The sequence below is a fragment of the Tachysurus fulvidraco genome, chromosome 2 (genome assembly GCF_022655615.1).
Source record: "Tachysurus fulvidraco isolate hzauxx_2018 chromosome 2, HZAU_PFXX_2.0, whole genome shotgun sequence".
Taxonomy (NCBI): Eukaryota; Metazoa; Chordata; class Actinopteri; order Siluriformes; family Bagridae; genus Tachysurus; species Tachysurus fulvidraco.
Genome location: NC_062519.1, coordinates 1,300,259 through 1,312,758, shown reverse-complemented (window position 1 = coordinate 1,312,758; position 12,500 = coordinate 1,300,259). Strand labels below are relative to the sequence as shown.

The following is a 12,500-nucleotide window of genomic DNA, read 5'->3' as shown; positions in this document are numbered from 1 at the left end:
ACACACATACTAACACACACATATACACAAACAAACACAAACACACACACTTACACTCATGCAAACACACACACACATACACATAAACACACACACCCATACACGCACACACACACACACACACACACACACACACACACAGTATACTGTATATGACTCTAGAGCTGTTTCGTGTTACATCAGTGACAGTAATAATGATAAACTTTGGGTTTCTGCACCACTGAGTATAAAATAAACCTTTATCATCCAGACATCTGTGATTTATTTATACTTTTTATTCTTTCGATAAATGTTCATAATCTTTAGGAAAAGTACAAAATAAATCAACAAAGCAAACATTTATTTCTGTTATTACAGAACAGTTTAACGGCAATCTACAAAAATATAAGATAATAAATCAGGAATAATTCTGAGTTTATATACAAAATATTATTATTTTTTTTATTGTACATTCTAGCTTTCGCTCACATTTTGTAAACTGACATCACACACACACACACACACACACACACACACACACACACACACACACACACACACACACACACACACACACACACACACACACCCTCATTAGCCCATACCTGTGGTGGTGGTCCTCTGGATGCTGACCTTGATGCTCCTGCACACTCCTTTACCCTGAAGCAGAGACTGCAGTGGGCTTTGGTCTCCCTCTGGAGGCAAGCAGCGAAGGCCACGTCCGCAAGTCAGAGTGTACACTCCGCAGGCTTCTCCTAGTGCCAGCACCGAAGTGCCCTCGTCTAGGGATTGAGACGCAGCCCCCTGACGCTTCCCCGTGCTGCTGTTCTTCTTGACGCCAAGGGAGGAAGTGCTGGACAGGTGGAGCTGCACTGTGATCAGGAGCATCAGGAGATCACGCAAAGATGCCATGACTCGTCTGCTTGGACAGTTAGGAGGCTTCCTGAAGAGAACTAGTGGAGGACTGGAGATAAGGACAGCCTGAGCCGCTGTCTGAGGCACCAACGTGAGCAGCTTTTAAAGATATGCTGCAGGAGGAGGGAATAAAGCGAGAGGTGGATGAAGGTGGAGTTACTCTCCTGAACACAATCAAGAGTGAAATTCAATCCCTTTCCTCTCTTTTTGTCTTCTTTTCTCTCCAGAATTCACTGAGAACTTTGACCTGAGCAATGACTGTTATTTGGTTAGAGGTTTGATTGATACGAGACATAAAGTAATCTTCACATGTGTAATAAACACTACAACAGAACTGATGAGAGTGTAACGGGATAAAACTCCTACTGACTCGAGTCATTTCAACCTGCTGAGCTAAATGATTCGTTCGGATTTGTTCAAATGTGCAGTCTGTAGTTAGCAACAGACAACAAACAACTTAAATAGGCTTAAACAGATAATAATAATAATAATAATAATAATAATAATAATAATGAGAAGAAGATCATTTGTTTGCAAATAAAACTTTGACTCACTAAATGAATCTCAGTCTTGACTGAAAATGTTTCTGTGACTCAAGAGATATGGATCAGTCACACACACACACACACACACACACACACACACACACACACACACAAGTATGCACGCACGCACGCACACGCACAGACACACACACAAACACACACGTGCACACACACACACACACACACACACACACACACACACACACAAGTATGCACGCACGCACGCACACGCACAGACACACACACAAACGTGCGCGCACACACACACACACACACACACACACACACACATATATATGTAAAAGCTGAAGTCAGGTATAAACTGAAGCTAACAGTTTTTTAACAAAGTAAATTTACAATTTAAATATATAAAGTAAACCTACATAAAATCTCAGTCAATAATCATGATTTTTTTTTCTTTTGCGAATTTGTTTGGAAATGCGGCTTTTTGTCTTTGAATTAAACAAAAGGATTTCAACAAAGATTCAAATGATTCATAAAGAAGAACATTTCATTAGTAACATTAGAGACAGTAACTTAGTTACCTTTTACTAAACAAACTAACTTAACTAACTGCATCTTGTCAGAGCCGATACTTTAAAATCAGTAGGTCATAATTAGTAAGATTAAGACTTCTATCAACAAACTTTGGGTTATAGTTCGTAATATAAACGTATAAAAGTCATCGTTTTACTCTGTTAGGTGACGTCACTGTTATTGTGTCGTTTGTTTTTATTTGTAATTAGTAAATGACTGAAATTGTCGCTAGGTTATTTTGGGATGTGGTTTGTATCGTAGTTAACTTTCCTGTTACAATTATAATTATACATAATCTCTCATATTTATATGATATACGATTTGTTCTTGTGCTCATGAAGGTCTCAGGGTTGTAAAAACCTAATAAAAATATTATTACGCTATTATAAAAGCCTCCATGAAGTAAGACTATAACGTGTAGTGTGATTAAAGTGTACGATTATATACAGTACAGTTTGTTACGTCTTTCTTTACTACATGCAGAATGTCATGTGTTTTAAATCATCATCATTTTTATTACTTTATGTAATAGTTTTAGTTAGCGCATGAGTTTCAGTTGTAATGATGTTAATAACGCGGTCGTTACCTCAGGTAACTTTCCCCGGTATGGGTGAGTTTCACACTGAATGATGATATCAGGTTAAACACACAGCACAGCTGAGTTCTGGACTCTGATTGGTCAGAAGGTGTTTAGCTCTGACCGTAGCTCGAGAGATTTATTAAATGTTTATTAACATCTTCGGGTAGAGTTTTGAGGTTTCTCAGGAACATGCATCTTTTTTTGCTTTATTAATTTTAAAAAGAGGAATCACTGAATTATTTGTGGGGCCATGGTGACTTAGTGGTTATCACGTTCTCCTCACACCTCCAGGGTCGGGGGTTCGATTCCCACCTCCACCTTGTGTGTGTGGAGTTTGCATGTTCCCCCCGTGCCTCGGGGGTTTCCTCCTGGTACTCCGGTTTCCTCCCCCGGTCCAAAGACATGCATGGTAGGTTGATTGGCATCTCTGGGAAATTGTCCGTAGTGTGTGAGTGTGTGTGTGTGAATGAGTGTGTGTGTGTGCCCTGTGATGGGTTGGCACTCCGTCCAGGGTGTATCCTGCCTCGATGCCCGATGACGCCTGAGATAGGCACAGGCTCCCCCTGAGCCGAGAGGTTAGGATAAGCGGTAGAAGACCCACAGTATACAGCAGCTATAACATAAGTGAGAACGTGAAATTAACATCTCATGGATTAACGTCTCGTTCCTCGTCCTTCCACAAGAGGAAACTGTTAAGATGTGCATCGTGTTAGTGAATGAGTCAAACACCGTAATCACTGCTGTGGTATAAAAGAAATAAAGCCGGAGTTAAATAGCGTGAACAAACACATCAGCAGTTAAAGAGAAATTTGTCCTTTAGCGATCTTTATAAGCGGACTATTTTCTTGGCTCGTTGCTGCTGTAAACGTGACTCTGTATCTCTGTGTTTGATTAACACACAGGCCTCCAGAGTCACTCTCCCTTCTCTCTTTCCTCGAGCTGTAATTGATGTCAGATTGCGTAACTTCCGAGCGATCGGCTGTGACGCAGCGCTGTAGTGTGCGTACAACATGCCAGTCATCCATTAGCATTACAACAATACAGTAGAAAAGCACTTATGTGCCTGTTTATGTGTGAAGTTGTCATGGCAGAGCTGTGTTTATTGGATCCAGGAGTCAGCTTGTGTCATTTTCTGGAGAAACTCCTGGTCTTGACGTGACACGACACGTTTAGCGGAAGTAAAACGCCGGATGTTGACGTGATGCAGCAGGGCAGGAGGTTGGGAGCTTGTGGTTTGATAAACAGGACTGTAAGGGTTTGTACTCCACTGCATTAATTATACATTTCATTTTATTTATTTTATTATAATAACTTTTTATTTTTGAATATAAATGTCGGCACTCATTTTATTTTGCGATCATGTGAATAAATTGTTAACTTTCATTAAAAGCAGCGTTTCATCAAAGTTTCCCTTAAGTAACATTTGCATTTATTCATGAATCCTGTCCAGGCTGTGTGTTATTTCTGTAACAGACAATGTTGTATAAAGTACTAGAAAGCAATACTTGAGTAAAAGTACAAGTATCGTACTAGAAAAAGACTTCAGTAGAAGTGAAAGTAACCTTTTAGAATATTAGTCAAGTAAAAGTCTTAAAGTATCTGATATTTACTGTACTTAAGTATCAAAAGTACTTTTCTGATATTTAATGTACTTAAGTATTTGAAGTAAAAGTAAAAAGTAAAATTTCAGTGATTTTCAGTAGGTATAAGATCAGGGGCAGTTCTAGGGTTTCATCTTTAGGGGTTTTATCCCTCAGTGAGAATTTAAAACAAGAAGAGTTTTATATTATATATTATATGACTACACAGTAAGCCAAAAGTTATGGTGTTATTAAATGGTAAAAGTGGACACCAAAATTTTATACATGATGTAATGATGTCAGTCTTGAATCAGATCAGTTCATGTGTGTGTGTTCTCTACAAACAGTGTGTCCGATGTATGACGTCATTAATAAACTAATATTCACAAAGACAAAGACCAAATCAATAAATGTTATTTTTATTTAGTATTGAATGGATTGTTTGCATTAATATTTTCTTTGTGCTACAACTCTGGTAATAAGAATAGTGACATTTCACTGCTTTTGGTTGCCACCGTTATAGATAAACGCCTCCCGCTCTGACTGCGCGTGCACGCTGCGCGTTCCTGTGCTTCTCCATAGCGCGTGCGGAGCGTAATACAATCTAGGAGCAGTGATACACCAAACCTCCCTTATTACAGTCACACACATTTCTGCTGAGTTTATTTTGTAGTAACGAGTAACGAAGATGTTTAGTGGAAATATAACGGAGTAAAAGTTTACATTTTATCTCGGAAATGTAGTGAAGTAAAAGTGAAAGTTGACTAATTTAAATAGCGAAGTAAAGTACAGATACGTGACATTTCTACTTAAGTACAGTATTTGTACTCCGTTACATTACAACACTGGTAACAGATTACAATAAAACTCAACATTACAGCAATTCATCTTCTATCGCTTATCCGAACTTCTCAGGTGTCATCGGGCATCGAGGCAGGATACACCCTGGACGGAGTGCCAACCCATCACAGGGCACACACACTCTCATTCACACACACACACACACACTCTCATTCACACACACACACACACACACACACACACTCTCATTCACACACACACACTCACACACTACGGACAATTTCCCAGAGATGCCAATCAACCTACCATGCATGTCTTTGGACCGGGGGAGGAAACCGGAGTACCCGGAGGAAACCCCCGAGGCACGGGGAGAACATGCAAACTCCACACACACAAGGCGGAGGTGGGAATCGAACCCCCAGGCCTGGAGGTGTGAGGCGAACGTGCTAACCGCTAAGCCACCGTGACCCCACAAATAATTCAGCGATTCCTAATTATTCTTTAGCTTAAAACTTACAGCATCGATTGGAAATGAGGAGACAAACGACAGACTTGAGCAAACTCAAAAAAGGCTTTTTATTTTTATTATTTTATTCCCTTTAAACCATTTCATTTTGTGGAGCAAGTCACACACACACACACACACACACACACACACACACACACACACACACACACACACACACACACACACACAGACATACACACACACAAACACACACAGACATACACACAAACACACACACACACACATACACACAAACACACACACACACACATACACACACACATACACACACAGACATACACACACACACACACACACACAGACATATGCACAAACACACACACAGAGGTAGTGAGGGGTAGTAGGAGGTAGTGAGAGGTAGTGAGACATAGTGAGAGAGTGAGAGGTAGTGAGAGTTGGTGAGATGTGGTTGAGAGTTGGTGAGATGGAGGTGAGATGCGGGTGAGATGTTGGTGAGAGTTGGTGAGATGGGGGTGAGATGCGGGTGAGATGCGGGTGAGATGTTGGTGAGAGTTGGTGAGATGCGGGTGAGATGCGGGTGAGATGTGGGTGAGAGTTGGTGAGATGGGGGTGAGATGCGGGTGAGATGTTGGTGAGATGCGGGTGAGATGCGGGTGAGATGCGGGTGAGATGTTGGTGAGAGTTGGTGAGATGCGGGTGAGATGCGGGTGAGATGCGGGTGAGATGTAGGTGAGATGCGGGTGAGAGTTGGTGAGACGTGTCTCCAAATAGGGTGGAGTGAGCTGTCATTTTTAGATTTACCTCCAGTCCTACTGCAGCTTCCCCCTCTTCAGAACAACCAACTGGTTACCAATTTGGAGCTTGATGTGAGTAATAATATGACCCCTGGGCTTGGATCATGACATCCCAGTACATCCCCGTGCATACACCTCATCTTCACCTGCTGTGCTGTACACAGTGCGTCTTCTTCAACCAGCCAGTGGGTTAGTTTCAGTCTGGATCAGTCGATGTGTGGTGATCCATCCCAGCTCAGTCAGGTGTGGCCTGTTGTCTGTCAGAGATCCGGACCATCACCTTACCTGTCTGGTGTAGAAGAGACAGACACAGGGAGGGGCAGGTTTCAAGGGTGCAAGGGTAAGAGAGAGAGAGAACAAGGAAAGGGGGATGCTCTCTTGCCCCAGATATGCTTCCTTGTTGTCCTCTGCCAGTTGGACCACCGCTACCAGTGACACCGGACAGTAATATAGGACATTCTGACATTGCCTCCGGCACCCAGGGGTAACAAACTGCTCTGTTAACCCCAGGCAACACCAGGTTAACTACACCACCACCGCCATGATCCCCTGGCAGCAGCCAGCATCTCATCAGAGCTGTTTGGTGAACCTGTACAGGTGGATGAGCTCACTCATCTCACACGGTAACAATATCTGCTTTGACACGATGGAAAACAAGATAAAAAAAAAAATCGCATTGCAAAACACTTCATTTGGTTCTTTGTTACTTTTCAGCATGAAGCAACATCACCACACACCCAAGACATAAGCTGCACCTTTAACGTCGCTGGACTTTCTGTGCAGATGACGAACGATGGCCAGTAGCTGAGTCCATGTCAAATACTCAGATATTAATATGAAATCTAACATTTCTGAGCTGGATCTCGTGTTTCTCCTTACAGACCTGGAGCGCTGGCTTGTAGAACCTTATCTTCAGGTGTCTTGTGAAATCCAGTTCCACCTCCTCGCTAACTTTCTTTGGCTTCACTCAAGCCAAAATCAGCAAGTTAAGTGTGGCTCTGACAGCGTTGGAAAAGGATCCAAATGATTCACCCCAGCAACGACTTTGTGTTTTCAGAGCCAAAGCATTCATCTTTACTCAGCTCTCGTCTGCACGCTGGCACGGCCTCTGACAAGCCCTGCGTACATGCTAGAAAACTATAAAACAGGAGTAGAAATCTTTCTGACAACATTTCAAATAATTTACAGTGATTGGCCTCGGGCTAAATTATGCACCTTTAAACATTACGCCTAGATCGGGTTTTTTTTTTCTTTTTCTTCTCTCTTTTAATGATGTGTTTTGTGAACGCCTCGCCGTGTGACGCAGTAATGTTTCCCCCGAGGACACGACGGAGGCATGAGTTCCCTTCGACGCATCGCAGGTTCAGGAAACATTTTTACCTCCAGACTTCACATTTCTACTGCTGATGTATTCTGTGATGTATCTGAGATGAAACAGTTCAGATTTTTACTGATATTTTATGACTGCTGAAAGTTGGACAGTCCCAGAACATTCGGGTGGATTTTGACTACGAAGTCGAATAAAACTAGCCGAGCTAAATTTGTAAAAATTCATTAATAAATGCAGGGAAACTGGAAAAGAACACAGCCAAGATTCTTGATCATATTTTCTGTTTAAAACAGAATATACCACATCACATGTACATTACAGCACAGTGCAATTCTTTTTCCTTTAAATACCCCAACTGAGGAGGTTGGGGTCAGAGTGCAGGGGCAGCTATGATACAGCGTCCCTGGAGCAGGGAGGGTTGAGGGCCTTGCTCAAGGGCCCAGCAGTGGCAGCTTGGCAGTGCTGGGCCTTGAACCCTGACCCTCCGATCAACAACCCAGAGCCTTAACCAGTTGAGCCACAACTGCCCCCAATTTACACATATCCCAGGCTATGATGAGCGCGGGGTCGGAGCGCAGGGTCAGCCATCGTGCGGCGCCCCTGGAGCAGGTGAGGTTAAGGGCCTTGCTCAAGGACCCAACGTAAATGTCTCAGCAGCTTGTGGGCTTGAACCCCAACCTTCTGATTAGGAACCTAGCGCCTGGACCGCTGGACCATCAGGTGAAATCACCATCAATTTGAAGATAATTGTTGGTCCTTATCTTAAACATTAAAGCTTCTACATTTCCATATAGATTTAATAGCATCAGTAATAAATGTTTATTAAAAATAAAAAAGCTTGACCAAAAGCAGCACATTCAAATCATGCATAAATGTGTGTGTGTGTGTGTGTGTGTGTGTGTGTGTGTGTGTGTGTGTTTGTGTATTTTCATAAATGCATGGACTCTTTCACTGTGAGCTCATGGTTTTTCAGCCTTAATGGCCATTTGTTTTTCGTTGGTGATCTGTCAGGGCGCTGATCTCGCCTCCGCAATGAGCTCATAATTTATTCCCCCCTTACAAAATAGGAAAAAGAAGCACAACGTTACAGGTGTCTGTGATTGACAAAGGGAAAAACGAGTGAGGCCTTTTCTTCCTCCGTCTCCAGCGAATGTTTAAACTCTTGTCTAAAATCCAAGGAAACATGCCATCGATGTGGGATCTCCACAAAAAAAGTCAAGTCTTCCGATCATTGTGCTGCTTATATGGATCTGAAAGTGTGTGTGTGTGTGTGTGTGTGTGTGTGTGTTTGCATCTCATAAATGTTGTTGGTAACCAGCAGCCCACCTGCATCTGTGTGTTTAGTCCCGTATGTATGCAGCCGAGCCTGCTCTCTGCACCAGGGATGTCAGCACTCAGACATTCTCAGACATGGGTGGGAAAAATATTCCATCTTTCAAGAATTTTATCATCGCTGCAAAGAAAACATTCGCAACCCAACAAAGGCTTCGGTTCCAAGTAGCCGAGCTTTGGGTCGCCCACAGGAAACTGCAGTGGCATCTCTGGCTTTGATGCGTCACGTCTAAAATGATCGAATGTGATACTTTTTCCTTATTCATAAACATGTTTGCTCACTTTTTCTGCCCGCACACTTACTTCCCAGTGAAGTCATGATTTGGTCACGCAGATAACAATCGCTTACTTGTGACTGAGGCCTTTGTTATCTACAGTGAGCTTCTCTGTATGAGTTTCACACCTCGTTGGTGTCGCAACAGCAACAAAAACCTGCCGTCGGTTTGAAACGGCAGAAAATGTGCATGATGTAAGTCTTCTGAGAGAAAGACATGATGTAAAAGTTGTTTTTAAATCTCATCGAATAGTTTTCTAGTAACGTTAGATTACAAAAATATCAATTCGTCACACGTCTGAACGGATTATCGAAAACAATCGGACGAAACGTCTCGTACCGCCTCCGTGAGACGTCTCCGTAAAGTCCGTGGACGTTCCATGACAGTCTGCTGGAAAATCTTAGCTGGAAACACATTCCACATCATACATGGTGCTATAAATACATGGAAATGTCCACATTGGGAATGTTCCTATGGATACAGGAAGATATCTCAGGAAGCATCGTTCCTTTCTTCACATTAATGGAGCTTACAGAAAAAAAAAAGATTATTTAAGGATGTTCTCTGAGTCTTTGCTCATTAATTGAATCATCTTCACTTTTTATTCCTGGCTCTGTAGTCTGTCCCTGTGCATGAGGACAGGGACACCCCGGATGGGAAGCTGATGTATCGCAGGACTGCGGCCTTCTGATCAGGACTAAATGGTCTAAACAACTTCTATATATTTAGAATATTTGTAGAGGTTTTGTTACAGGAATGTGAGGACTTTAGACAGCTGGACCACAGAGACGATCTCTCCAGAGTGTGGGTCATTTCCCGAGTCTGACACTTTCACTGACACTTAAAGTGTAAAGGATCCTGGACACTCTGTCTAAGTGCCTTTTTACACCCGGTCACTTCCTGTGTTGTCTCTGATCCGATAGCTGTCTGATCTGTTAAAACTGTCCCGTTTACATCAGGCCACATAAACGCGTCTCGGCGAATCGGACAACGATCCGATCTTTCTACTCCCGCCCAAAATGCTAATATATTTGACCTCATTTCTGGGGTAATTGAAACGGAACACACTTTGGTGTACGCGGTTTTCAGAACGCGATCAAAAAGAAGACGTAAAAACTCATCATGACGTTTATGCTACAAAAAACAGCGTTTACTTAACAGCGATGCACGACTCGCGAGTCACCTGCGAGTGACGTACTTCCGTTTGGGAGGAGTTTAGCGCTGATGTATGTGGCTTCATTTACACCTGTCCAGTTTCATCTGAAACGTGTCCCAGACCTCCTCCTGAAGGGGTTTGTGTCCGTCTCGAAAACGTTTCGGAGGGCATTTAGACCTGGGCTTTTTACCATCGGATAGCTATCGGATCACAGAAAACACAGGAAGTTACCAGGTGCAAAAAGGCGCCAATACTTTAGTCTTTATTCTTCTACTAAAACATGAGTTAGTTCTGGATTAATCATGTTTTCATTAGAACTTGCAGAAACTGTTGAGAACTTCTGGTTTGCAAAGTGTTTTTTTTTTTTTTTTTTTTTAAATATATATATATATATATATATATATATAAAAGTGTTAGTCATACAAATATGACTCATTTTCCCGAGTGTGTGTGTGTGTGTGTGTGTGTGTGTGTGTGTGTGTGCGTGCGTGTGTGTGTGTGTGCACTTTATCTAGTAATTTGCTTGGTAATTTGCAGCAGGATCTCAAGAACAAAGTAGTGAAGCTGCCAGAATTCTCTGCTTGTGGCCAAAAGCCAACGTGAACTTTGTTCATCTGCTGTTTCATCAAAAAGGAACACACTAGAACAAGTCAACTAGAGCACCGCTTCGAGTCCTCGGGTGTCCTTTATTACCCCGTTAGAGGTGTAACTGCTATTTAACTGCCGTTCCCACACGGTGCTGGTTCTGAGTTCTGGATTCTGATTGGTCAAAAGGAGTTCATTCGTTTTCTATCCCAGCAGCGCAGATGCACATGACGGGTTTGTGTACTGCGCTCGTTCTAATGCATAACTAACTGATAACTCATTATTGTTTCTATAGCAACAGCTTTCATATTCGCTGTGCAGTCAGTATCCCCACTACACCACACCACCTTGTTGTTTATTAGTTTCCCGTACCAGCACTACACACATTTTTATTCATTCTCTCACTCATCTTCTACCGCTTATCCGAACTTCTCGGGTCACGGGGAGCCTGTGCGTCTCAGGCGTCATCGGGCATCGAGGCAGGATACACCCTGGACGGAGTGCCAACCCATCACAGGGCACACACACACTCTCATTCACACACACACTCACACACTATGGACAATTTTCCAGAGATGCCAATCAACCTACCATGCATGTCTTTGGACCGGGGGAGGAAACCGGAGTACCCGGAGGAAACCCCCGAGGCACGGGGAGAACATGCAAACTCCACACACACAAGGTGGAGGTGGGAATCGAACCCCCAACCCTGGAGATGTGAGGCGAACGTACTAACCACTAAGCCACCGTGACCCCCCCCCCCCATTTTTATTCGTATTATCCGATATTTAGTGCTGTTTTTAAAGCTAGATTTGAAGATTCTCCAAAGAAGCTGTTATTCGCATTTAGAGATAACTCAGTTATCCTTCGAATATGTTTACTGTTACTGCTCCGTTGGACCGCGATGACAAAGATCCAACAGTGTGGGTGGGAGCGCAAGTTTTTAATCACAGAAAAGCTAGAAACTGATTCCAGTCAAACAAAGGAAACTAGGGAACATGTAAACACATTAACAATAAGGTTCAGGGTTTGCGCACTTAAAGGACAGGCCAAGATTTTGCAACGGATGATGGGATAGCAGGAGAATTAATCAGAGACAGGTGGGGATAATGATGAATTGGGCGATACCAGAGACGAGAAGGTCTCCAAGGGCATGTGACGCATACACTCCGAATATCACTTTTGGAAGCGTACTTCAACATGTTTTTAAAGACAGGACAGCTACAAACGGGTACAGAAACGTTACACACCTCTGTTAAAGTCTCGGCTTTCTGTGATGTGATGTAGAAAGAATAAAATCCACGATAAATCATATCAAAACTTTTTTCCAGCCTGAAATGATATCTTATAATTTCTGGTGACGTTAGTAAGTGCACGCTTATAATCGGCTAGCGTCAGTGTGTTCAGGAGTCACATTCAAAAGGAAATAACACACAGCATTCAGTCATCAATGACGTAATTCTGATTAACCCCCGAATAACGATCGGCTGTTTCTGAAAGGGTTTTATCGCATCTTCTTGGTTTCATCAGACTGCTTGTGCCATGGCTTTGAAAGGGGGATAAAAGGATTTCTAAAACATTAGATGCACCAAGAAAAGTCC

General features: G+C 42.7%; 1 protein-coding gene across 1 annotated transcript in view; it reads right to left on the bottom strand.

Moving 5' to 3' along the window:
• igfbp6a (insulin-like growth factor binding protein 6a) overlaps window positions 1-982 on the bottom strand; it is a 4,593-nt gene extending 3,611 nt beyond the window's left edge. Inside the window, exon 1 of the mRNA XM_047810139.1 lies at window positions 585-982. Within this exon, the coding sequence (XP_047666095.1) occupies window positions 585-891 (307 nt within the window). The 5' untranslated portion in view covers window positions 892-982. The remainder of the gene's footprint in view (window positions 1-584) is intronic.
• Between the last annotated feature and the right edge of the window lie 11,518 nt (window positions 983-12,500).